The following is a 27653-nucleotide window of genomic DNA, read 5'->3' as shown; positions in this document are numbered from 1 at the left end:
CTGAAAACTGTTGTGCTGATTTAAAGGAGCAATAAAACTGGCCTTCTTTAGACTAGTTGAGTATCTGGAGCATCAACATTTGTGGGTTCGATTACAGGCTAGATATATTTTTGGATTCATCAATCCAAAACATGACATTATCTAAATGTTGGACTTTTTATAAAACTGGTTTTGATTCTGCATGGTTTAACATCACATAATACCAGAGACTCTTGAATTAATGTGAAATCGTTTTTATATTTTTTTTTGTGTAGGAATGTGACCAGACAGCTTGGGTCAGTGTGTCAAATTTGATGTGATAAGTAACAAGGTTTTGCTGATTAGAGGACAAGGCTTGATGCATTTCTAATGCTGAGAAATTCCCCCCTCTGCTGTGTCTATCATATTTAGTGGCATTAACCCCCACATTTCCTTGTGACAGTTGTAAACTCAGCAAAAAAAAAATAAAAAATCCCTTTTTCAGGACCCTGTATTTCAAAGATAATTCGTAAAAATCCCAAAAAATTCATAGATCTTCAGTGTAAAGGGTTTAAACACTGTTTCTCATGCTTGTTCAATGAACAATAAACAATTAATGAACATGCACCTGTGGAACGGTCGTTAAGACACTAACAGCTTACATACGGTAGGCAATTAAGGTCAGTTATGAAGGTACAGGATGGCACAACAACTGCCAGGTTACACCAGGAACACACAATCCCTCCATCAGTGCTCAGACTGTCTGCAATAGGCTGAGAGAGGCCGCACTAAGGGCTTGTAGGCCTGTTGTAAAGGCAGGTTCTCACCAGACATCCGCGGCAACGTCGTCGCCTATGGGCACAAACCCACTGTCGCTAGACCAGACAGGACTGGCAAAAAGTGCTCTTCACTGATGAGTCGTGGCTATGTCTCACAAGGGGTGATGGTCGGATTCGCGTTTATCGTTGAAGGAAGGAGCGTTACACCGAGGCCTGTACGATTTGGAGATGGAGGGTCCGTCATGGCCTGGGGCGGTGTGTCACAGCATCATCGGACTGAGCTTGTTGTCATTGCAGGCAATCTCATCGCTGTGTATTACAGGGAAGACATCCTCCTCCCTCGTGGTACCCTTCCTGCAGGCTCATCCTGACATGACCCTCCAGCATGACAATGCCACCAGCAATACTGCTCGTTCTGTGCGTGATTCACTGCAAGACAGGAATGCCATTGTTCTGCCATGGCCAGCGAAGAGCCCGGATCTCAATCCCATTGAGCACGTCTGGGACCTGTTGGATCGGAGGGTGAGGGCTAGGGCCATTCCCCCCAGAAATGTCCGGGAACTTGCAGGTGCCTTGGTGGAAGAGTGGGGTAACATCTCACAGCAAGAACTGGCAAATCTGGTGCAGTCCATGAGGAGATGCACTGCAGTACTTAATGCAGCTGGTGGCCACACCAGGTACTGACTAACTTTTTATTTTGACCCCCCCTATGTTCAGGGACACATTATTCAATTTCTGTTAGTCTCATGTCTGTGGAACTTGTTCAGTTTATGTCTCAGTTGTTGAGTTTTGCTATGTTCATACAAATATTTACACCTTAAGTTTGCTGAAAATAACAGTGAGAGGACATTTCATTTTTTTGCTGAGTTTACCTCCTAAGCCTTGTGAAAGAACATCAGGGTACAGTGATATGGTAATGCCAGAAAGAGTGAACGGTTACATAATAGAAGGTGAAGGATTTTACATTGCAGGTTGGATTGTCATTGCAGAATTTAGATGTCAGATGTCTGGGATCTGATACAATGTGGAGAAAAGGGAAGGAAAGTGGAAAAATGTTAATGTGCAAGAAAAATAACATTTATTTATTTGGGGGAATACTGATTGTTGGTGTTGTCCTTTCTCAAAAACATTTCACAAAGTTTTAAATTGAGGAATAAGTCCATAAAAACAACATTTCAGAATGCTGTTTTGCTTGAGGGCAAAAGTCAGTGTAGTCGTTTGAAGATTATTGCGGTCACACTGTTGCCAGTCTTGCCACCAAACTGGAAGCGGGGTGTTGGTAGCTCTTTCACAAAATCAAACCCTGCAAGTCAAAGACAATAAGTTTATGAGCAGCAAGCATAGAGTTAATACCTTGCTGTGCTAGCATTGCTTTTCAAGCTGTGAAACTCCCCCAAAACCCTTGCACTAGACTATGGTTTTGTGTGGGTTTTTAAACAACTATCATTCACCATCTGTGGTGCATCTTCAAAGCCAGTAGAGAGAAGCTGTCATTTTGACAGATGATGTTCACATGGCCTTGGTCCCAAAAGCATCTCCCCAGCTCTTACTCATGCTGAAGTGTGACAGCAAATGGGAGCTTGCCTAAATACTGGCTAAACAAGGCTGCTTTTGTTATAACCAGACGTTTGACCAGAGAGCTTTCTTGGTTGTGGCATTATAGCAACATTTTAATAATAGGCCAGACACTGAAATAAACCACCCAAACAAAGATTTTACAAGCCCAACAGACTGCCCTACTCCCTGCTGATAATATTTAACTTGCTATTGAGCATTCAAAATGATCATCATAATGGCATAAAAGATGCCATAAACAATCAAGGTTACTGATGAGAACTGACTTTGCATTCATGAAACAAACAGATATTTAGGTCATCATTATGTTGACTGTGGGATGGAGGCGTCCTGAAAAGTGTAATAATTCAGGCTGTACACTCATAACATTCCAGTGTCTCGGATGGTTCACTCACCTTGGCTGAACATCTGTAGTAGCTGTTCCTTAGTCCAGTTGCAGGAAGTGATGATGAACAGCCCCTCCTCCTTCAGTGCCCCTCTCAGGGATTGGATGTAACATGCTTTGCCCTCCTCAGTGTTCTCTGGGTTCAGGCTTATGGCGTCAAATGTGCCCTTGTCGATGCATACGTCAAAGTCGCTCAACTCTCCAGAGCAGCTCAAGAAGTCCACCTCCTAGTATGATGCAAAAGGCACAGTGAGTGAGTTGATATCAGTATATGCTTGAATCATATTTACATTTATATACAATAGCCTGGTACTCCAGATGTGTTGAGCTACATTATGGCTGTATGAGAAAGCCTGTACACCAAGTCTATCATTTCTCAAACTCTTTGGCATTAAACAACTGATAGTGCCTTCAGAAAGTATTCATACCCCCGTGACTTCTTCAACATTTTGTGTTACAGCCTGAATTCAAAATGGATTAAATAGATTTTTTTCATCACCCACCAACACACACACACACACACACACACACACACACACACACACACACAAATACCCCATAATGGCAAAGTGAAAACATATTTCATACATTTTTGCCAATTTATATAAAATGTAATACAGACATCTCTTTTACATAAGTATTGACAACCCTAAGTCAATACATGTTAGAATCATATTGGGCAGCCATTATAGCGGAGTCTTTCTGGGTAAGTCTCTAAGAGCTTTGCACACCTGAATTGTTCCATATTTGCACATTATTCTTTTAAAAATTCAAGCTCTGTCAAGTTGGCTGTTGATCACTGCTAGACAGACATTTTCAAGTCTTGCCATAGACTTTCAAGCCAATTTAAGGCAAAACTGTAACTAGGCTACTCAGGAACATTCAATGTCCTCTTGGTAAGCCACTCCAGTGTATATTTGGCCTTGTTTTAAGTTATTGTCCTGCCGAATTTGTCTCCCAGTGTCTGTTGGAAAGGAGACTAAACCAGGTTTTCCTCTAGGATTTTGCCTGTGCTCTATTCCATAGTTCTTGCCGATGACAAACATACACATAATATGATGTAGTCCCCATAATTATTGAAAATATGAAGTGTTGCGTTGGATTTGCCCCAAACATAAGGGTCTGCTTCCAGGACATAAAGTTCATTTCTTTGCCACATTTTTTGCAGTTTTACTTTAGTGCCTTATTCTGTACAGGCTTCCTTCTTTTTGCTCAGTCATTTAGGTTAGTATTGTGGAGTAACTACAATGTTGTTTATCTGTCCTCAGTTCTATCACAACCATTAGTCTTTTAAGCTCTTTTAAAGTCCCCATTGGAGGTTTCCTTCCTCTCTGGCAACAGTTATGAAGGACACCTGTATCTTTGTAGTGACTGGGTGTATTGAAACACCATCCAAAGTATAATTAATAACTTCACCATGCTCAAAGGGATATTCAATGTCTGCTTTCTTATCTACCAATAGGTGCCCTTCTTTGCAAGGCATTGGAAAACCTCCCTGGTCTTCAAGGTTGAATCTGTATTTGACATCCACTGCTCGACTGAGGGACCTTACAGATAATTGTATGTGTGGGGTACAGAGATGAGGTAGTCATTAATAAATTGTGTTAAAACTATTATTGCACACAGAGTGAGTCCATGTAACTTATTATTTCAATTGTTAAGCAAATTTTACTCCTGAACTTATTTAGGCTTGCCATAACAAAGCGGTTGAATACTTATTGACAAGACATCTCAGCATTTATTTTTTAATTAATTTGTAAAAATGTATAAAAACATCATTCCACTTTCATATTATAGGGTATTGTGTGTAGGCCAGTGACACTAAATCTAAATTTAATCCATTTTAAATTCAGGCTGTAACACAACAAAATGTGGAAAAAGTCCAGGGGTATGAATACTTTCTGAAGGCACTGCATATAAGGGACTTTCAGCATCAATCTTTGGCTTCGATATCTGTTGAACTTGAGTAACCACGTGACAGAGGCTAATATCTGTGAAAAAGTAGAGCACTTTTGCCCCTGTGGTCAAAACTGACCACTGCTGAGGAACTACCACCAATGAAAGACCTCTTATCCTTATAGGCCATGGAACACTAGACCTCTGGGGTGAGCCAATCAGCCACACTCACCACCACCTAAGGGTCACATCATTGGCATTTTATGAGGGGGTTAGCAGTGATTCAGTGTTGAGAGAAATCTGTATGTCCATTGGAATGGCTGCTTTTGTTTTGGACAGATGCGGCCATAAACCTCAGTGATGTGATTTAGGACAGAGGTGGGAGGGCAAGGCTTTAAAACAGTGGAAAAACACACATCCAAATGGTGACAGAGGTGGGATTGTCCTAGGCAGACACTAACTACATGGTACACTCCAGGCTAGTCATTCACTCACACACTTTGTCTTCTACTGCTCTGGGGGTATGGATCATGATGCTAACATACCATCTGACATACACACCCACTGCTACCCATACAGGAATGTTGCCAGGCTCGGGTCAATATTGACTTCAACAGCAAGCACCCTGACCAAGTACAGTATACAGTACACAGCTCCAGAGCAATGATCCCTCTAGCCCACAGAGAGAAGCATGATAGAAAGTTGAGTGAAGTTCAATCACTTTACTGTGGCAATTGTGATTGACCCAATGCAATGTCAGCCACTTTCAATACAAACACCCCAAAACAAAACTAACTATGCAAGACTTATTAGTATGCAAAACTAACTACGCAATAGATTTTGTTGTAGGCAGAACGCATCGGAGTAGGATTCAATTGCATTGACACGCTCTACACAGACCCGTGGGGCATAACCAATCAGAGCTGCAGTAGGCTTATATGCAAATAAGCCATGGCCATATATGGATCTGTGCCATTTACTTTGAACTGGACTGTTTTCAGCAATACATTAAGTAGTCAACAGCCAGATGATAGCATAATTTGTTGATTGTCCGTAATAATGATATGGGAATAATAATGCATTATATTTTGTAAAGTGGTTTCTTGCATCAAACAACATTTTCAATCACCTCCTTGCCCTGCATGTATTTTTTTAAGTCTCATGGAACATAGGCCTACATTGAACACCACCCATTGGCTGCTACTGTAGGCTGAATGGGGCCGTCATTGAAAATACGATTTTTTTTTCTTAACTGACATGCCTAGCTAAATAAAAGGTGAAATTAAAAAATGATAAACCAGCTATTTCCATGTTAAAATGTTATGGGATGTATTTTCTCCATTGTTTTTGATGTTAGGCCACTCTGGTAGGACTACATTATGATCAAATAGCCACAGTAGCCTACTTGGCCACTTAAAACTAATTTAAAGCGGGTACAACCTCAGTGTTTACAGTAAACAAGCGCTAGAAGTTGCACAGAATTTTCACAAAGTTCAAGTTTGCTCTCAGCAGACCTGAAATTAGCTCAGTGTCATTTTTTTTTTAAAGGGAACATTGCTCCACAGGAAGGTGTACAGTAAGATATTATACTATGCATGTGTGTGTATGGGGGAGGAAACCTCACTCATCCCTAGGTACGGTATCGTATGGCTGAGCAGCATTTAAAATCTGTTTTTCTTGCACATGTGTTCCTGCAGATGTGTTAAATCCCATCAGTTCTCCCAGGCACAAGGTGGCTGAATCCAAAGCCGGGAGGAGTCCCATTACTTTTAACATCCCCCCCCCCCCCCGAAAGGTAAACACAGGAGAGTTTCCACTTATGGCAGCAGGGGATAAGGTGCGCTGAAAGCTAGTTTGTGTCACTGGCAGTTGAAGATTTCATGCAGAGCTAAGCATCAATGGCTGGGTTTGTCCGTGGCCTGGGGTCCATCCAAGAGACCCTCAGTCCTAAACATAATATTACTGAGATGGAGTAAGGGAATGTTGATAAATGTTGGAAATTGGCATTTTTATATTCCAGTCCTGCACGTGGCATTATACCATTACAGTATGCTTAAATCATAAACAAAATTAACAATAAGGTTTTTTATTCATGAAATGGTCATTCTGACAGATATGTCACATATACAGTTGAAGTCAGAAGTTTACATACACCTTTGCCAAAAACATTTAAACTCAGTTTCACAAATGCTGACATTTAATCCTAGTAAAAATTCCCTGTCTTAGGTCAGTTAGGATCACCACTTTATTTTAAGAATGTGAAATGTCAGAATAATAGTAGAGAATTATTTATTTCAGCTTTTCTTTCTTTCATCACATTCCCAGTGGGTCAGAAATTCACATACACTCAGTTAGTATTTGGAAGCATTGCCTTTAAATTGTTTAACTTGGGTCAAACATTTCAGAAATTCTTCCACAAGCTTCCCACAATAAGTTTGGTGAATTTTGGCCCATTCCTCCATGACATAGCTGGTGTAACTGAGTCAGGTTTGTAGGACCCTTGCTCGCACACACTGTTTCAGTTCTGCCCACAAATTTTCTATAGGGTTTTAGATCAGGGCTTTGTAATGGCCACTCCAATACCTTGACTTTGTTGTCCTTAAGCCATTTTGACACAACTTTGGAAGTAGACTTGGGGTCATTGTCCATTTGACTGACTGACATCACCTGACTGATGTCTTGAGATGTAGTTTCAATATATCCACATAACTTTCCTCCCTAATGATGCCATCTATTTTGTGAAGTGCACCAGTCCCTCCTGCAGCAAAGCACTCCCACAACATGATGCTGCCACCCCCGTGCTTCACAGTTGGGATGGTGTTCTTCGGCTTGCAAGCATCCCCCCCTTTTCCTCCAAACAGTCATTATGACCAAACAGTTCTATTTTTGTTTCATCAAACCAGAGGACATTTCTCCAAAAAGTACGATATTTGTCCCCATGTGCAGTTGCAAACCGTAGTCTGGCTTTTTTATGGCGGTTTTGGAGCAGTGGCTTCTTCCTTGCTGAGCGGCCTTTCAGGTTATGTTGATATAGGACTTGTTTTACTATGGATATAGATCATTTTGTACCGGTTTCCTCCAGCATCTTCACAAGGTCCTTTGCTGTGGTTCTGGGATTGATTTGCACTTTTCGCACCAAAGTACGTTAATCTCTAGGAGACAGAATGCGTCTCCTTCCTGAGCGGTATGACGGCTGTGTGGTCCCATGGTATTGTGATACAGTGAATGTGCCTTAATCTGTGAAATAATCTGTCTGTAAACAACTGTTGGAAAAATTACTTTTGTCATTCAAAGTAGATGTCCTAACCGACTTGCCAAAAATATAGTTTGTTAACAATAAATGTGTGGAGTGGTTGAAAAACAAGTTTTAAAGACACCAACCTAACTGTATGTAAACTTCTGACTTCAGCTGTATGCAGTGCACCACACCTATTTTTCTTCCAAAACATTAGCGACAAATATGTTATTAATTTATTAAAATATGACTGTATAATGAATAGGTATGAGGTATAGACATACTGTATGGAGGTGTGTGTTGGTGTCTGTGCATAGATCTCACAATACAATCAAATAATGCCACCAACAGTATACCATCTGCTGTAACCATGTGTCCCATGCACATAACAATTGCTGGTATACACATGACCAAAACACTGGCTATTTGTTGTTATTGCAAAAGAGAGATAGGTACTCTCCCTTATCACTTGTGTATTAACAAAAAACACTCAACTCCATTACTGTGCACTGCAATTACAAAGCTATTAAGCCTGCTAATGTACTGTGCAACAGCAGATATATACTATGCTGTTACTGTAGTGTTACTGTAGCGATTATAATTTCTACACACACACACAGCAGTTTGGGCTTACCTTGACCTCCACATTAGAAAAGTCTTCTGTCTGCAGTACACTTCTTGCAAGTTTAACAGAGGCAGCAGAATAATCTATTCCTGTGAGATTTGTGTATCCACTTTTGGCCTAGAGAAGAAAAAAAAATCAAAATGCATAAAGAACATGAATAGTCATGCAAAGGCAAAAATGATTGACATAGGTGAAGAGAGTATTTAATCAAATGTTGTCCTACACCGAGTGTACAAAACATTCCTAATATTGAGTTGCACCCCCTTTTAACCTCAGAACAGCCTCAATTCGTCAGGGCATGGACTCTACAAGGTGTCGAACGCATTCCACAGGGATGCTGGCCCATGTTGTCTCTAATGCTTCCCAGTTGTGTCAAGTTGGCTGCAGGTCCTTTGGGTGGTGGACCATTCTTGATACACGGGGGCAACTGTTGAGCGAAAAACCCAGCAGAGTTGCAGTTCTTGACACACTCACCCTCTGAATGGCATACATACACAATCCATGTCTCAAGGCTTAAAAGTTTTTATTCAACCCGTCTCCTCCCCTTCATCTACCCTGATTGAAGTAAATTTAACAAGTGACATCAATAAGGGATCATAGATGTCACCTGGTTTCAACTGGTCAGTCTGTCATGGAAAGAGCAGGTGCTCTTAATGTTTTGTACATTCAGTATATGCTACAGGTGTAGGCCTAATAGGCATTTTTACAGCATAGTAATTCCACACCTTTCAATTTTTTACAAAGCCTACCAGTTCTACTAAGAGGACACCATTCCCTGTGCCAATATCAAGTATAGCAGCGTCTTCTGGGATTTCCTCTTCTTCCATCCACCGCAGCACACGGTCCATACTCTCTTCTCCAAACCTTGGGAAATAGATATGGGGCACAGTGCAGCACAACGTGTCCTTGGTTGCTGTATATTGTACTAGGTAGTTCACTGGGGCAAAGTGTTACAGACAAATTAGCATTCCACCCATAGACATTAATTCCACCTCCCCAATCCATTGCAATTAAAAGTTGATATTGGGCTGCAGATCCATGTACACTACAACCAGAATTATCTTTACCATATCTCACCGACGTCCCCAATGTCTTTAAACGTCTGCAATTCCCTCTGGTACGCATCATCCCAGCTAACAGAAAATACATGAAAATAATGTAACCTCGCAAGGAACAGAAATATACAAAGTTTCTATAAATAGTGGCGTAAAACAGCTCGTGTGGCGTAGTGCCTTAATGATTTTTGGACTGTATGGGAATCGCAAATAAATACAAATGTAACATTAGCAATTATGCTGGGCAAGGAGAACAGTGGTGTCATTTGGAACACTCACTATTCTTTCGTTCCGAGCTTCGAGGGTGTAAAATCATCTTTGACCAAGTCCTCATTGATTTTAGAGGTATTTGGACAGCCACGCGTGCATTCAATGGATTCCATACCAGATAGATAGCTAGCTTCTTGCTGTATAAACCAAAGTAGCTAACGTTAGCTAGCCAAGTAGCAAACGCGGGCAGGAAGCAAGCATCAAAACGTGCTCCTCTACTTTCATGTGCACATATTCTGTATGTTTTAAAGAAGAGGACTACTGTAGCTAGTTAGGCAACGTAAATTAAGCGATATGCGTTATCGTTTATAATAATGCACAGACATATACGTTTCCCATTGTGTTTATGACACCCAGAGGAGCGAGCGTGCAACCAAAGAGTTGTATAAGTAACTCAAGATAGACCATAGTAGGCAGAACAAGCAAGGATGTGGGCAGAGCCAAGTACGAGCTAGCGAGATCCTATTGACGCGTTCTAAGCATGTATTTAGATGTTTCCGTTAGGGAACGCCTACTCTGTGAAGTGCGCGTGTGCACTGACTCAATTCGCCCTTGCACTCCTTCTCAACCATGACATTTAAAGGGTAAAGTCTACAAAACTTAGTCCACTATTCGTAACACATTTTAATTTTTTTGAAACAAACTGTATGGAGATCGAATGTTTAATCGATGAGAAAATTAGCAGAATATCGGCCAAAATCCATCTCGCTCCATTTTCTCCTACTACTAACCACTGGCCTTCCTCTCCTCACCATATTTGGTGGTGAGTGGGAACGCCAACCGGATGCTTCATATTTATACATCCGGTGAAACATCTAGGAGGGGTGCTATCATTGAGTTATAGATGGGATGTTTCCATCATGGCGGCATCCATTTCGGGATATACTTTTAGTTCTGTGTGTTATCACAGCGCTAACAGCAACTCTGATCATGTAAGTACAGGAAACATGTTAATGAATTGGGAGAGAGTGCATAAATTTGTTTAGTTACAACTTGGGTATATATTTGGATGTTATTGTCTGAAATTAAGTCAGTGGATTTCCCAGTGTCATCTTCCTGTTGCTCGCTAGCTGCAAACTAAGCGCAATCACTTACATAGCGAGACATTTGCTAGCTAACGTTATTTTGCTAGCCTGCTATGCTATCTATGTCAACCCAACTGACTTCCGTGGTGTCGACTGTGTATGTATATATAGTATATGTTTGACAATGCAACATTGATGTTGCTATAATTAGTTGGTTGATTTAACTATATTTGAAAAATGTAAATAGCATCACCTTCTGCAAATCAAGCACTAAAAATGAACTAGTTAGATTCTGGGCATGTCATCATCAGACAGGTAGAACAAGGTAGCTGTCTAGATTGTTTCCGCGTTATGTACTGTAGCCAGTTAGCCGGTTATGTTAGCCTGTCATGTTAAATGATCTGATTTAACATTAGTTAGCTAACTGGCCAAAAATGTAGCTCCATTTTTATTGCTATGTAATTGTTTGTTGTATTGTTTTTGTAAAGTAATTTATTCTAGCACTGTTACCACATAGTTAGCACGCTAGCTAGTTGGACAACTAGGAAGTGAATTGATCAAATAAATATGCATGCCACACAAGATTTTGTTTATCATTAGAAGACTGGATTGACACCTGTCAGTAAACAGTTGTGTGTCGATGCTGCCTAATGTTTCACCTGACATTTGACACGTGATTTGTGATTAGTCTAGTGGTTAGAGCGTTGGACTAGTAACCGGAAGGTTGCAAGTTCAAAACCCCAGCTGACAAGGTACAAATCTGTCGTTCTGCCCCTGAACAGGCACTTAACCCACTGTTCCTAGGCCGTCATTGAAAATAAGAATTTGTTCTTATCTGACTTGCCTAGTAAAATAAAAATTTGTGTTGACAATGTGTAGTGAGAGCTTGAAAAGTGTCAGGCCTCATAGTGCTGCTTGAGTGTTTATTATTAGTAATTGTCTTCTGCCCAATATATTCTAGGCCTATTTTTATAATTATAAACAACTTTTTGATCCTACAGGAGGGATTCCTTTTAGGAGAAGTTAGGCATGAAGAAACTGTCAGCATCAGTGATACACAGATCAGCAGTTCTGAACTACTCCAAGTAGTAGGTAAGGCCTTGGGTAGCTAACTCAAAGAAACCAACCTATTTGTTTCCAGGCTTGTCTTGGTGGGTTATATGCTCCGTGCTACTGTGGAATTCTGTCAAACTGGACTGGCAGGTTTCAGATCAAAAGGAGTGTCTCTTGTTTTTTCTGTTTATAGTGGAAGACCTTTACCGCAGCTGTTCAATATGTTATGTAGCTAGTAATGTATTTTGTATGCAATATTACTGTAGGCTGTCTAAAGTCTTACAATTTGTAGTCATCTCAACATTTATAGCGGTAAGATTATATATATATTTTTTTTTAGTCATTTAGCAGACACTCTTATCCAGAACGACTTACTTTTGAGTCCATACATATTCATACCGGACCCCTTTGGGAGTTGAACCTAGTTGCAAGCACCATGCTCTACCAACTGAGCTACACAGGATGACAAACTAACTCTATACGATGGAGTTTAATAACATACATTTGCTGTGTTCTTTTTTTTTTTTTAACAGAAGTCCACAATCATGAACCTTGTGCACAGCTATTTAGGTAAGATATTATATTATTTAAAATGAGATGGAATTTGTTGTCCTTAATGACATTTTGTGACATAACAAAGTAAAATGTTTTTTCCAAATGACTGCTTGGTTTATGTGCAAGTTATGGGCTTGAATATAATTAGACTAGTGATACATTTGATCAATTATTTATCCAATCAGAGATTAAGCTTTGTCTTCATCATGCTATCATGCACATTGTAGGTTAAATGCCGCACAGTACTTTTATTCAACAAATGAGGGATGTAATTGTCAGTGAACAGTAGGTGGCCCCACCCCACCATGAGTTTTGAGTAACAAATGCAGAGCTACTGGAGGAAATTGACTTTTTGTCTGTATCTTTCCCCCACCAGCTTTTATGATTATGCTGGACAAGTCAATGAAGAGAGTCTTAACAGAATTCTTAAAGACAGACGGAAAGTGAGTATTTATTGTATTGTAGGTCTATTTGTATGAACATTTAGTGGTATTATTTGCCAGTAGTATCTAGCTAAAACACTGGCTGCGCATCTTTTAAATGACCCTCTTGTACTTGACCTCCCCTGCGCGTGCGTAGAATGTCATCGGCTGGTACAGGTTCAGGAGGAACACGCAGCAGCAGATGTCGTTCAGGGAACAGATCATCCATAAGCAGCTGACCCAGCTGCTAGGAGTGCCTGACCTAGTCTTCCTCCTCTTTAGCTTCATCTCCACAGCCAACAACTCCACACACGCCCTGGAGTATGTGCTGTTCAGACCCAACCGCAGGTAGGACTACACATAGCCATACGCACGCAGTACCAAACAGCATGCACAAACAGGCTGGTGCATATGTTGGCGATGCTGAACAATTCACACCTTTTTAAAGGGATTCTTAGGGATTTTGGCAATGAAGCCCTTTATAATCCACACATTCAAACTGTACATTAAGTTAGCTGTTGAACCACCCTCCTCTGTGATTATTCACAGGCTGTTGCTCACCCTGTGCTTGCAGGTCAGTGTATGTGAGAGTTGGATAAAAGCATAAATACCCAGTGGCACAGATACCACAGAGGCGGCGAACAGTAGTGTCCTCTACTTTGAGAGAAAATGGTTGCTAGTTGTGGAGGCTCCTCAGGTGCATAGGCATAATTTATTTTATTCCTTTATTTATTTGTCAGGCACAATGTACAGCATGCCATTGCACCAGATTTGTCTGTTGTCCCTGGGAAGAAAACTTATATTTATATTAAGTCAGAGTTTAAATGTCCAACAGTATCAGACATCTTAAGAGTCAGAATGTCTTAACGTTCACATGACTGCTTTCCTTTATAGAATGACCGTTCAGATGCATCATACATAGTTCATTAATCTATGTCAGGTCTAGCAATTCTATATCTAGGGTCAGATGGACAGCACAGCTGGAGGTCTGTCTGTAGGGATTCAAGGCTTGTGTGTTGGAATCAAGCTGGGGATTTAAATGCTACTCTGTCTGGCTCGAGGGCTCAGAGTGGGTTGGTGGAGGCCTGGCGGGATTGTGTGTGGGTGAAATTGGACATTAGCAAATTATTACGTCTTCTGACCTCCCAACTAGATCCATTGGATCTGGGCATCAATCAAAGCTGTTGCTGCCCTACATACAAGTTACAGGGCCCCAGCCATCAATGGGTTTAAGGGTATTTTGGGCAAGGCTGTGCATCATCAGACCAACTCTCTGGTTCTACCCAGCAGGTACAACCAGAGGGTGACCCTCAGCATCCCAAACCTGGGCAACACCAGCCAGCAGGAATACAAGGTCTCCTCTGTCCCCAACACCTCACTCAACTACGCCAAGGTCATCAAAGAGCATGGGTGAGTGTCTCCCACATGTAGGCACTGTCAAGTTGTTTATTTTTAATGATTGAGAATCTTGTTTGATGGAAATGGGATATGTTGTATGTTTTGCAGGGCTGAATTTTTTGACAAAGATGGTGTGATGAAGGATATCAGAACAATTTTTCAAGTCTACGGTGCACTACAAGATAAAGTGCAAGTGAGTTGGCTGCCAGCAAATTTCCTATTCATACCATTCAATTGATATGTCACATACTATACTTGCATAAACAGCAATGTGGTGCTTTGGTTGACACCATAGCTACAGTGCCTTCAGAAAGTATTCAACCCCCCATGAACTTTTCCACATTTTGTTGCATTACAAAGTGCGATTTTTTTAAAACAAATAATTATTTTTACACAAAATACTCTGTCAACAAATGTATGAAAAATAAAACTCTAATATATCCTGATTTAGACAAGTATTCAACCCCGTGAGTCAATAGATGTTAAACACCTTTTGGCAGCAATTACAGCTGTGAGTCTTTTTGTGTTAGTCTAAGAGCTTTGCACACCTGGATTATACAATATTTATTTTTAAAAATCTTCAAGCTCTGTCAAGTTGGTTGTTGATCATTGCTAGACAGCCATTTTAAAGTTTTGCCATAGATTTTAAAGCCAATTTAAGTCAGAATTGTAACTAGGACACTCAGGAACATTCAATGTCATCTTGGTAAGCAACTCCAGTGTATATTTGGCCTTGTTTTAGGTTGTCTTGCTGAAATGTGAATTTGTCTGCCAGTGTCGGGAAGTGGACTGAACTTGGTTTTCCTCAAGGATTTTGCCTATGCTTAGCTCTATTGCGTTTCTGCTCACCCCCCAAAAATCTCCTTAGTCTTTGCCGATGACAAGTGTACCCATAACAAGATGCAGCCAGCCACCACCATGCTTGAACATATGAAGAGTGGTGCTACTCAGTGTGGTTGGATTTGCCCAAACTTCATGCTTTGTATTCAGGACAAAAGGTTAATTTTCTTTGCCACATTCTTTGCAGTATTAATTTAGTTCCTTCTTGCAAACATGATGCAGTTTTGGAATATCTTTTCAAATCCAAAAACATTTTGTCACGTGCTTCGTAAACAACCGGTGTAGAATAACAGTGAAATGCTTACTTACAAATCATTTTAACAATATATATTTTTAAATGGTGACACGAGGAATAAGTACACAATGAATAACAATATAGAGTAAAAATAACATGCCTATATACAGGGAATAGCAGTACTGAGTATGCTGTACAGGCTTCCTTCTTTGTTTTAAAATGACTATTGGCCAACAGGAGGCTGCTGAGGGGAGGATGGCTAATAATAATAATAGCCGGAACGGAGCCAGTGGAATGGCATCAAACCCATGATACCGTTCCGCCTATTCCGCTCCAGCCATTACCAGTGCCACCAATCTCCTGTGTATTGGCCTTCAAATGAAATCCCATAGAGGTTTCCTTCCTCTCCAGCAACTGAGTTAGGAAGGATGCCTGTATCTTTGTATTGACAGGGTGTATTGATACGCCCTCTAAAGTGTAATAAATAACTTGACTATGCTCAAAGGGATATTCGGTGTCTGCTTTTATTTTTACCAATCTACCATTGGTGCCCTTTTTTGCGAGGCATTGAAAAACCTCCCTAGTCTTTATGGTTGAACATCTGCTTGAAATTCACAACTTGACTGAGGGGCCTTACATAATTCTGTGTCTGGCGTACATCGATGAGGTAGTCATAACAAAAATCATGTAAACCACTATTGCACACAGTGAGTCAATGCAAGTTATGTGATTTGTCAAGCAAATGTTTACTACTGAACTTAAGGCTTTCCATAACAAAGGCTTGAATACCTTTTTGACTCTCTTAGCTTTTCATTTTAAATTATTTTGTAAACATAAAAAAAAAAAAAAAATCCTTCATTTTGGGTTATTGTGTGTAGAATAGTGACACAAAATCTAATACATATTGAATTCAGGCTGTAACAAAACAAAATCAACAGGTTGACTACTTTCTGAAGGCACACAGAAAAATAGTGATGATATGATTCTTGAATTGTTAGCTTTTTTTCCTGTTTCAGTCTGTATGTGGAGAGGTTGAGCAGAGTGAACGTGTGAAAGAGAAAGTCCAGGAGGAGGTGAACAAACTCAAACAGCAAATTGTTCTCAGGAAACGAAAAACCACAGATGAAGAGAGAAGTATGTAACTTATTTGGGTATGAATTTGGCTGCTCAAATTCATTCTCATGAAAAATTATTCCTGTATCAACTATAATCTCCCTGTAACTATATGCGGGGAGGTATTTTGCAATGTGGTATTGCGCAAAGAAAATGTTTTTTGTTGCTTATTGAACCCCTCTCCTTTTTTAATATTAGCCTATTTGTCTCTCTCCGTCATTCAGGACTCCAGGAAGCGCAGAACCCTGAGCCACGTCTCACTCCTGAGGAGAACACAGAGCCCCCGGAGACCTCCCTCCTGTCCAGAGTGGCCTTCCACACCCCATCCACCCCCGAGCGGCCAGGTCCCTCCGCAAACCCTCCTGCCTACGCAGACCTCCTCTCCTTGCAGAATGACTCACTTCTCCCCTTCTCATCCTCCCCTACCAGTGCTGCGCTGCTCCCCCGGCCCCAGGCTGTGGGCTCCCCAGGCCACCCTTCTCCCAGCCCATTAGGTCTGGGTCTCAGTGCTGGCCCCAACCCTGCTCCTAGCCCTGGTACACCATACCTGGGAAACGGGGACGGATCCAGCTCTGACTCCCTGGACAGACAGGCCGCAGGGCAAGAGGATGATGATGATGATGAGGAGGAGGAGGATGATGATGATGATGACAGCAGCGAGTACGAGAACCTTGTGAGCGAGGTGGGGCAGTTGCCCCCAGTTTCTGCCAGTGTGTTGCTGCAGGGCCGCCCAGCCGCCCTCAGTCCGGACGGCGACGCCTCAGTCCGTGGTACACAGACCTAGTAGATGGGGATGTGGGGGGGCTCAATTAACTGACGCACCAAGATAGGAGGGCGTCCAAACCAATCAAAGATAATTATTCTATATTAGAGGAAGTGCCAGCCCTGAAAATAAAAGGCATGCGCAGGTGGGGTATTCTGCTGTGTATATCTGTTTGTCTTAGTTTTATCTCTTCTGGGGGGAGTATCAAGCTTCATGGGGTTTTACTTTTCTGTCTAGCATGGAAAAGCTAGTCCGTTGGAGCCTGGCTCTCTTCAGTGGATGTGTTTTGATTTAGGGACGGAGGACGTTATAATGGAATAAACGCCAACCGGTTTGTCCGACCTCTCCGTATGGATAGACCCACTCCGCTTTTCCTGGATCATGCTGCGTCACATCTGCATCACCAACTTTAAGCATCCAATTGTACCATTACCTCTTGCACTATTTTTGCTTTCTTTTAACAATTTAAGAAAAGCAAAAGGAAAATGTTCTGCGGCCTTCAAAACCTTTTCTTTTTTTTTGTGAGACGGGTGAGATTTTTTTTCAATATTTTTGGGGTGGTGATTTGCTTATTACAAAAAAGAAGAGATGGTGGTGACTGCCAAAGTAATAGAAACACTTGAGAAAGTATATTCAAAGCAGGTGCTTCCAAACACAGGTGGGGAACCTGAGTGGCCTGCCAAGCATTATCATCCCATCATGCCTATGGGCATGTATAAAAATGCTTGGCAGGCCATTATTTTGGCTACTATGGCTATGCCACCAACCACAGGGCATGAGTTGTTACTGAATGGTTTGATGAGCATGAAAACAATGTAAACCATATTCAATGCTGTCTGTCACCAGACCTCATCCCAATTGAACGCTTATGGGAAATTCTGGAGCGGTGCCTGAGACAGCATTTTTCACCACCATCCATGTCGCATCCCTCCCAAGTTCCAGACACTTGTAGAATCTATGCCAAGGTGCATTGAAGCTGTTCTGGCCCCAACGCCCTATTAAGTCACTTTATGTTGGTGTTTCCTTTTATTGTCAGTTATGTATGTAAACTATCATTTCGGTAGCCTGCACGGTTCTAGACACTCAACTTTGAACTGTCATTAGGATTTAATTTCCTTTTAACATCAATGTATTTTTATGAATCATGCGGTTGCCTATTTAGATGACGAAGAATAGTTTTTATTCAAAGTTTTCCTTTGCCACTACTATAATGGGTGCTTATATTATTTTTATGACAACTTTAATGTTACTCTCTCATTCTTCTATAATAACACTGAAACTGTATGCGCTTTGCTGCACTTAACAAATGTAGTTGATTTATTTTATTGTGCTTTACCAATGCAGTTCAGTTGTGCGACTTGAGTAGTATGCTTTGACCACCTGAGCAGAGCTAGCTCAGCTTTTGCGCATTGTATGGGGTCGACAGGGCGAAAACACAACTTACTGTAGCTTTACTAACCAGACAACTCTGCTGCATCAGAGCTAGCAGTAAACAAGAAACTGCTTCTACATAGACCTGTCTGCTTCTTCCACCTGTTGTCCTTGCACTGCTGGTTGCCTCCATTACTGCTGACACTGACTAGAATGGCTTCTCCCTAGGTAATTCTGATGGAAAGGTTCTCCCTGTAGTGTCTAAATGTGTTACAGCCTGGGAACAAGGCAACTCCTGCCTATCCTGTCAAAACCAATAGACCTCACACACTCAAAGCTGGTTGGGCTAAATGTGTATGGACCTTTTGATAATGTGACAAATATGACCTCAATTCATAGTCCAGTGCCTTCCATTTTGACAGTTACACTGGCTCGTAACTACACACACACAATGCAAGCGACTGGAAAGAAGTTTGTTCCAATTGTGGTGAGAGGATCCTTTACCCTGCAGTGTTATGCTAGGCCGTGTATATATTTTTTTGTGCTCTGCTTACACCACATATTTGGTTGTTTACAGTCACGTTAGTTAAGCTAACGTAGCAGGCATAAAATAAATGCCTGAAGCTAGATCCCCCTACATACTAGTCTTGACTAGAAGAAAAAAAAAACACTGTAGTGGGAGGTTCTCTTCTGCACTGTTCAATCAATCCAGTAAATGTTGAGTTAAGTGGGAGCGTCGCCTTGTTAATGTCCAAAAGGAGAAGTTGCATCACTTGCTCACTTTCCATTTCCCCTGAAAACCGGAACATATGGTTGTTGTGACTGCAGAGGCTACTGTCACGTTGGATGGGTACTGTCAGAAACCAACTTTGCAGTAGACTTTCTTCTTTGACCCTTCACAGAATCCCAATATTGCTGTTTGAAACTGGAATTACACTGAACAAAAATATAAACGTAAAGTGTTGGTCTGATGTTTCATAAGCTGAAATAAAAGATCCCAGACATTTTCCATATGCACAAAAAGCTTATTTCTCTAAAATTATTTGCACAAATTTGTTTAGATCCCTGTTAGTGAGCATTTCTCCTTTTCCAAGATAATCCATCCACCTGACAGGTGTGGCATATCAAGAAGCTAATTAAACAGCATGATCATTACACATGTGCACCTTGTGGAGACAATAAAAGGCCACTCTAAAATGTACTGGTTTGTCACACACTTGAGATGTCTCAAGTTTTGAGGGAGCATGCAATTGGCATACAGACTGCAGGAATGTCCACCAGAGTTGTTGCCAGAGAATTTAATGTTAAAACGACATTGGAGACATAAGCTGCCTCCAATGTCGTTTTCGAGAAATGGCCTCACAACCGTAGACCACGTGTAAACACGCCAGCCCAAGGACCTCCACATCCGGCTCCTTCACCTGCGGGATCGTCTGAGACCAGCCACTCAGACAGCTAATGAAACTGAGGAGTATTTCTGTCTCATAAAGCCCTTTTGTGGGGAAAAACTAATTCTGGTTGGCTGGGCCTGGCTCCCAAGTGGGTGGGCCTATTCTCTCCCAGGCCCACCTATGGCTGCGCCCCTGCCCAGTCATGTGGAATCCATATATTAGAGCCATTTAAATACATTTCAATTGATTTCCTTAATTGAACTGTAACTAAGAGAAATTGTTGCATGTTGCGTTTATATTTTTGTTCAGTATACACTATAGTGGGAAGAAATCCCATACATAGATGGAGAGACGGGTTCTGAGTCAAGCCCAGAACAATGAGTGTGTGACACATTTAGAGATGGCCCAGTGACTTTTCAGAGATAAGCTAGTGAGTGAGGGGAGACTTGAGTGTCTTTAGGGGACCTTGCACGTTCGAGGCAGACAATGACACAGCTCAATTCTCCATGGATGGTTTTAAGCATTTAGCATGATAATGTGCAAGGAATAGTCTGCTAATTAGCCAGAAGGGATGTAGGGAGGAGCTTTACCATGTAAAGCAGTTTGTCCTTTTTACTGCAGCCAGCTTTTCCCATGTACAGCCCATTTCCTGTATGTCGCTCTTTCTGTCTTAAGGTCATCTAGCTTTCCTTCATCACTTAGCCATGTCAACTCATAACGTGGCGGACTGGTACTCCATTTTTATTTTATTGTTTACAAATGAATCACTGAATAACAAAGTCACAACTGATTATAATGACAAAATTGAGAGTGAAAGGAGTGGTTTCCACTTGATCACTGGAATAAATAATGGGAGTTAAGAACAAATAATAATGTACACTCACTGTACAGTAGATGGGAGGGGGTAGCATTCAAACAGCACTTATTTATGAGCATCTCAGTCATGTTGGAAGTGGCTGGCAGGAGAGGAGGGTGAAAGTACTCTAAACAACACGGTTTGGCCCCAAGCTGAAAGCGGCCCCTGAAATCCTTCTCTCTGAAGCACAAAGTCCCATTAAATCCCTGATGTCTGAACATGTCTATCATAGGCGGGACAGTGATAGACCAAGCTCTTTTGGTCACAGTTGTTCTCTCACAGAGAACACAGTTCTTATGTGGGGTGTAATAAAAGAGACATGCTTATTTATTTTGCAGAGTTATTTGTTCACCCTTTCTACCCACTTTTTTGTTTAGGCCTGAGTAAAGGGTTGTTCAGAAAGACCAACTGTTAAAGGCCCAGTACAGTCAAAAACTAGGTTTCCCTGTGTTTTATATATATTTCCACACTATTAGGTTAGGATAATACGATGAAATTGTGAAAAGTATGCTAATACTCTTAATAAAGTGTAAGAGTTGTTTGAAAAGACAAGCTGATATTTCGGCCTGTTTTGGCAGGGTGGAGTTTTTGGCCTTCCATTGGGACATCACCATGCAGTAAATGAGTTAATAGACCAATAAGAGAGAGATCCAAATATTTCCACCAATGAGTTAATTTTCAGTTTTCCCCTCCCCACTCCCAGACAGTCCTAGCAAAATTCTTGCCTGAGAAATTACTATTTCCTAAGAAGCTATTTTTGTTTATTTTTTAACATTTGAATTGAAAACAATCACAGTAAGGTACTACATTGTTACCCAGAAATGATTTAATATTGAGATAACAAAACAAAAAAAGCTGCATTACACTTTTAACAATTCACATCTCTCACATACAAATTCGTTAATGTGCCCATTCATTAGTGGGACTTTTGAATTAGAGAAAACAGTTGTCATTCTCTGGAGTTATTGAACATTTTTATTGTATAAATCTCCAAGATAATTATTATTATTCATTTGAGAGAAAAAGTCAAGAGATTGCATGTCTTTTTTAAGGAAATCATATGAGCAAATATAAAATGTTATACATATGGCATTGCTATAAATGAAAAAATTCCAGATAATTTAAATATTCCATGCGTTCCTATCGCTCTGGATAGTTCCAGAGAACCGTTAGCCGGCGTTCGAGAGCGGTAGGTAGCCTAGTGGACTAGTAACCGAAAGGTTACCAGATCGAATCCCCGAGTTGACAAGGTAAAAATCTAGGCCGTCATTGAAAACAAGAATTTGTTCTTAATGTTCTTAAAGGACTTGCCTAGTTAAATAAAGGTAAAACATTTTATAAAAGCAGAGTGGTCTTCTTCTGGGACGTAATTTGGGAAGTGGGTGGGACGTTCATGTAAATAAATCATTGAAATAAACAGTCGCATGAACCATGCAGAATTTGAAAGATGTATTTATTGTTCTGCTAATTTGCCATTGTTTATGTCAATGCTTGAAATAGGTTTAAAGCAGGGTCACAGTCTGTCGTTGGTAAAATAGTCATGATGATTGATGGTGGTCTAGAACTTCCATCGATTACTTTTTTAATAACCTGCCCTTTACTGCAGACTGCTGCAGTATATCTTTTTTTAAATCCCAAATATGACGTCATCCTAATGTCCCTTAAAGATATACAGCTGAGATACAGACGTAAACAAATTACATGACGGTGGCTCCGGGAATGGGGTGTAATGTAATATTCCGTGGTACATAATTTAAGCCAAGACTGCAGAAATTAATTACGGTTTCATATTATTTTGACTTCAGAGACGGCTAAAATAAAGCCACAGGTATAACAAAGAGTTATACATATTTGATTAAGCTTGTTAACTATTGGCAACGAACGACGTATTGCATAGCAAACAGGAGGAATATAAAAAAACGATCCAATTAGTTTGCCCGTTGAATCCAGGTGATAAATCCTTCTGCTTCTCTCTGGAGTGTATTTTTTTTCCAGTGTCCCCCCCACGCCGCCATTAAAAACCGACAGAACGGTGGTTGAAATTTGGGATTAAAAATATTTAAAGCCCTGGAGAGACTGCATCGGGGTTGTTGTTCTATTGCACAGGTCTCGGAGCTACGTACAAACGGAAACTTAAATATGTGTATTTTGACCAAATGAAAGCTTGACTTCGGGACATACAGATTGGGTTTCGTTGGGAAAGCGCGAGCGATATAACGTTAATGTTGGACTGAAGCTCAAGAGCGGTTTGTTGTGGTTGCGCGTTGAAGGAGTGTAAACACAGGAAAAGGTAAAACACAGTTACATCTTTGGTTAAAACCAGCAGACGCCACTGTTAAATGTTAGCTAGATACAGTTGTCACCCCTTGTATGAGATTGTTTAGAACGAAAGCCATAACGGTACCTTTACTGCGATCATCATAGCTGCACTGAATAGATAACGTTAGCTGGGTACTTTACTGTACTGTAGTTGACTAGCTACACTAGATTATTTTCAAATGTGCTAACGTTGGTTAGAATTTGATTTGTCAAAAACAGTTTCATAAATTTAGAGACCAATGGGCACAACATTGTCTGTTTAAAAAATATTGCCTTAAACGAATGTGAATTTCGCCCTGCATATTAAAACTTTAGTCGTCTCGCAAATCTAAATTATTAGACAGACGCTAAATTAACTAGTTACAATAGTTAGTCTTGTAGTTGTGTTTTTACCATTGTTACTTTGTAAATAGCTAACTATAATCATCGTGGATTTTTATTCGACACGCCCAGCCCAATATGCAGTAGCAAAACTAGCTAATTACAGTAGTTGACTTGTTACATTGCTCAATTGAAATAAATAGACACACTGCACATATGCTTCTTTTTGTTTTTTTAAACCAATCAGGTAGCTAGCTACCAATCCAGGCTATATAGATAGACAGCGAGGCGTGGCTTCACGTGACCACATCCCGGAGTAGGTACAGGCATAGGGTACTCATGTTGCTCTGATGTCATTTGTCGAACTTTGGTGGCCTCTTAAGCAAACTACTGACACTTTTACATTTCCATAAACGTGTTCAGCAGCATCACGTGTTGTTATTAATATGCGGGGCTGTCATGACAATAATTGGCATGATACTTATTCAGACACTAATTTACCTGACCTGCTAACACTGACAGAAAAGATAATAAAACTGTCGCATTATACTTACTTCACTGTTTGTTTACCCCTAGCTTTTTTAGCCGGATAGCGAGAAATGTATCTCTATCTAATTCACTAGTCAGATATGTTGCGTAACTACTACCTGCCCTTGAACGGTCTAGGTATTTAGAGAAGTGTATTCTTGTTGGATTGCTTATATGGCCTTTCAACTTGCCAGAGACCAGCTGGGGAGACAACCCTACCAAATGGCCCAAATTAGCCAATGTTGATACCTACACCTAACGTTACATAGCGGAATCTCCAGTTTTGCATAAATATACAAATGCGGAAGAATATTATAGCTGTTATTTGGACTATACAGCTCACTAGTCCTAACTACAAGGGAACTAGCAAGCTGTATGCAATACATCCAGAGATGTTTGATTGGGTTCCAGTCCAGGCTCTGGCTGGGCCACTCAAGGACATTTAGAGACATGTCCCGAAGCCACTCCTGAGTTGTCTTAGCTGTGGGATTAGGGTTGTTGTCCTGTTGGAAGGTGAACTGGCGCCACAGTCTGAGGTCCTGCACACTCTGAGCAGGTTTTCATCAAAGAGCTCTCTGTACTTTGCTCTATTCATCTTTCCCTCGATCCTCACTAGTCTCCTAGTCCCTGCCGCTGAAAAACATCCCCACAGCATGATGCTGCCATCACCATGTTTCACCGTAGGGATGGTGCCAGGTCTCCTCCTGACGTGACTCTTTGGCATTCAGGCCGAAGAGTTCAATCTTGGTTTCATCAGACCAGTGAATCTTGTTTCTCATGGTCTCAGAGTCCTTTAGGTGCCTTTTGGTCAACTTCAAGTGGGCTGTCATGTGCCTTTTACTGAAGAGTGGCTTCCGTCTGGCTACTTTACCATAAAGGCCTAATTGGTGGAGTGCTGCAGAGATGGTTGTCCTTCTGGAAGGTTCTCCCATCTCCACAGAGGAAATCTGGAGCTCTGTCAGTGACCTTCGGGTTCTTGGTCACCTCCCTGACCAAGGACCTTTTCCCCCCCGATTGCTTATTTTGGCCAGGTAGCCAGCTCTAGGAAAAGTCATGGTGGTTCCAAACATCTTCCATTTAAGAATGATTGAGGCCACTGTGTTCTTGGGGACATTCAATGCTGCAGACATTTGTGGGTACCTTTCCCCAGATCCGTGCATTGACACAATCCTGTCTCTGAGCTCTACGGACAATTCCTTCGACCTCATGGCTTGGTTTTTGCTCTGACATGCACTGTCAACTGTGGGACCTTATATAGACAGGTGTGTTCCTTTCCAAATCATATCCAATCAATTGAATTTACCACAGGTGGACTCCAATCAAGTTGTAGAAACATCTCAGGGATGATCAATGGAAACAGGGTGCACTTGAGCTCAATTTGAGGCTCATAGCAAAGGGTCTGAATACTTATGTAAATAAGGTATTTCTGTGTATTTCTAAAACATTTGCTACATTTTCTAAACTGTTTTTGATTTGTCTTAATGGGGTATTGTGTGTAGATTGAGGATTTTTATTTAATCAATTTTAGAATAAGGCAGTAATGTAACGAAATGTGGGAAAAGTCAAGGGGTCTGTAGACTTTCCGAATGTGCTGTAATATCCTGAAACCATGAGGTTCATCTAACCTGGTCCTTGAACAGTTGATTCAACTTAATTTTGTGGTCTTTTTCTCGTACTAATTATTGTCATGACAACCAAGTATATTAATAACGACACATGATGCTGCTGAAAACATTTATGGAAATGTAAAAGTGTCAGCTTTTCGAGCAGGGCTAGCTAGTTAGTCTGGAGACATCGCTTGGCCCCATAATTGTGACATACATTCCATGCGACAATCTCTGTTCATGCTAACATTTTTACATTTAGAATGAAAGTGTTTTTAGGTATGATGTAGATTGTTCATTTAAGATGAAGTAGAAGTATGTTAAAAATGACCAACCAAACATATCCATAATGATTAAAAAAAACACAAAAAAACAGCCATTGTCAGGTTGAGTAAAGCAGGCAATTTATCATAGGAGTAACAGGGTACCCTATGGCTGTACCCCACTTGGGGGTGTGGTCGCATTAAGCCATGCCTAGCCGTGTGTATCTATGCTTGTGGTGGTTTCAACTTTCAAATGTAAGTTACTCCTCAACCTGGTTTTACAGCCTTTTTAAATATGTGCTGAAATGCATCTCACAGCATTTTGCATTTTGTTGTAATAATAGCTAGCTGCCTGTCTGAATTTCTTGTAATCGCAAACATTTCACTAATATTAATTTTGCATGGTGTTGGTTTTTGTCAAGGAATATTTCAAACATATTGAATAAGAACAATTCACTTTTTGTCACATGCTTAGTAAACAATGGGTGTAGACGATCCGTGAAAATTTCAGAGTGCGGAGTAGACTGTTTTGCACTTATCTAGGACCAACCTATCCCACCCCAATCGAGAACCTTTTAGATAGGTTTTTATTTGGTTAAACTATCTGACGGGCCTAGGTCAGAGCTAGGGGCAACTTCTCAACTGCATTGTTAAAGGTAGACTCAGCGACATGACGTAGGTGCATAAAGTAAACAGCATAGTGGGTCAATATCTGCAAAAACGAACAGCGTTGAAGCGCAGAGGGCTCTCCACAGTGATTTCAGTCTACGCAAAGTTTTAAAAAATCACACCACACAAAGTACGAAGATCTGGCCTCCCGAGTGGCACAGCGGTCTAAGGCACTGCATCGCAGTACTAGAGGCGTCAATACAGATCCGGGTTCGATCCCGGGCTGTGACGCAGCCGACCGCTACCCAGACACCCATGAGGCGGGGCACAATTGGCCCAGCATCATCCGGGTTAGAGGAGGGTTTGGCTGGCCGGTATGTTCTTGTCCCTTTCCGCTCTAGCGACTCCTGTGGCGGGCCGGGCGCATGCACGCTGACACGGTCGCCAGTTGTACGGTGTTTCCTCAGACACATTGGTACGGCTGGCAACCAGGTTAATTGAGCAGTGTGTCAAGAAGCAGTGTGGCGTGGCATGGTCATGTTTCGGAGGATACATGGCTCTCGACCTCTCCCGAGTCTGTACGGGAGTTGCAGCGATGGAACAACTACCAGTTGGATATCACGAAATTGGGGAGGAAAAGGGGTAAAAAGTGCCAACAAAAAAGTATGAATAATTAAGAAGAGAGCTCCATCGGAATTAAAGACTTTGGAGCCTTGAAACTTCCCAGCTATTTTGGTCCTGTACCTGCCATGCCATACCAGCGTGAAGCAAACCTACACAAATGAGCAGAAACTGTGTCCCTGTGATAGCGAAGTCTTGAATCTCGCTCATTGCAACATCTGCGGTGTTGCTCGTGGCAACATCATTTCGCTGAGTCTACCTTTTTAAGGTTCATTATTGGCATGAGTTTGAGTGTTGTGTTGTCTGGTGTTTGGTTTCATCTGTCAGGTAACACTGCTCTGTAGGGCACATTTGCTCTGTATTTCCGGATGTGTTTACAGTATCAGTTTTAAGAGGCATGGGGGCAGAAGATTGGGTCGCAGCCTCTTGGCTTCTTGCTATGTGGGTTAATCTGCACTGAGCCTCTCAGTGCGTTAAATCAAAGCCTAAGAATTTGTGCCAGGTCAAGAGCGCACATCGTAGCTGTTTGAGCATGGTTGATGAAATACAAGTAGCTTTCTTAGTTTTTGTGTCAGAGTTGCGAGGTCT

At 41.2% G+C, this 27653-nt stretch overlaps 3 protein-coding genes across 10 annotated transcripts in view; 2 read left to right on the top strand and 1 right to left on the bottom strand.

Annotated features, from left to right (window-relative positions):
* Positions 1-210: 210 nt before the first annotated feature.
* Positions 211-10547, bottom strand: eef1akmt2 (EEF1A lysine methyltransferase 2). The gene is made up of 6 exons (XM_021580554.2): positions 9788-10547; positions 9521-9586; positions 9203-9317; positions 8463-8570; positions 2708-2924; positions 211-2040 (listed from the first exon to the last, which is right to left on the bottom strand). Exons 1-6 carry the CDS (start codon positions 9889-9891, stop codon positions 1943-1945), a joined length of 708 nt encoding a protein of 235 aa, XP_021436229.1. The 5' UTR covers positions 9892-10547; the 3' UTR covers positions 211-1942.
* Positions 10529-22143, top strand: LOC110502496 (BRISC complex subunit abraxas 2). Of its 8 annotated transcripts, none has more exons than XR_016490981.1 (10): positions 10529-10710; positions 11805-11895; positions 12390-12426; positions 12788-12854; positions 12991-13181; positions 14124-14243; positions 14340-14424; positions 16323-16440; positions 16644-17840; positions 17915-22143. XR_016490981.1 is itself a non-coding variant. In XM_021580553.3 (9 exons), exons 1-9 carry the CDS (start codon positions 10639-10641, stop codon positions 17201-17203), a joined length of 1341 nt encoding a protein of 446 aa, XP_021436228.3. In that variant the 5' UTR covers positions 10529-10638; the 3' UTR covers positions 17204-22143. The 8 variants fall into 8 exon arrangements, 4 of the variants coding, with proteins under 4 accessions (XP_021436228.3, XP_021436227.3, XP_090073074.1 ...); XR_002470336.3 differs by having other exon boundaries at positions 14121-14243; XR_016490982.1 differs by having other exon boundaries at positions 16644-17824; positions 17915-21130.
* Positions 22144-22488: 345 nt separating this feature from the next.
* LOC110502495 (ubiquitin thioesterase Zranb1) overlaps positions 22489-27653 on the top strand; it is a 42697-nt gene continuing 37532 nt past the window's right edge. Inside the window, exon 1 of the mRNA XM_021580551.3 lies at positions 22489-23090. The gene's annotated coding sequence lies outside the window, so the exon portion shown is untranslated. The remainder of the gene's footprint in view (positions 23091-27653) is intronic.

This window comes from Oncorhynchus mykiss, chromosome 23 (genome assembly GCF_057628025.1).
Source record: "Oncorhynchus mykiss isolate SJ-2025 chromosome 23, ASM5762802v1, whole genome shotgun sequence".
In the NCBI taxonomy this organism is placed as follows: domain Eukaryota; kingdom Metazoa; phylum Chordata; class Actinopteri; order Salmoniformes; family Salmonidae; genus Oncorhynchus; species Oncorhynchus mykiss.
Note: the sequence above shows the minus strand (reverse complement) of the source record. Positions and strands in the feature narration are given on the sequence as shown.

Coding starts and splice junctions, on each gene's coding strand:
- eef1akmt2 (XM_021580554.2), bottom strand. CDS start 9,891: ATGGAATCCATTGAATGCACGCGTGGCTGTCCAAATACCTCTAAAATC. Junction 2,925..8,462: donor TTTCTAATGTGGAGGTCAAG/GTAAGCCCAAAC, acceptor GCATCATACTAG/GAGGTGGACTTCTTGAGCTG. Junction 2,041..2,707: donor ACTACAGATGTTCAGCCAAG/GTGAGTGAACCA, acceptor TTTGACTTGCAG/GGTTTGATTTTGTGAAAGAG.
- LOC110502496 (XM_021580552.3), top strand. CDS start 10,639: ATGGCGGCATCCATTTCGGGATATACTTTTAGTTCTGTGTGTTATCAC. Junction 10,711..11,804: donor CTAACAGCAACTCTGATCAT/GTAAGTACAGGA, acceptor TTGATCCTACAG/GAGGGATTCCTTTTAGGAGA. Junction 12,855..12,990: donor TTCTTAAAGACAGACGGAAA/GTGAGTATTTAT, acceptor GCGCGTGCGTAG/AATGTCATCGGCTGGTACAG.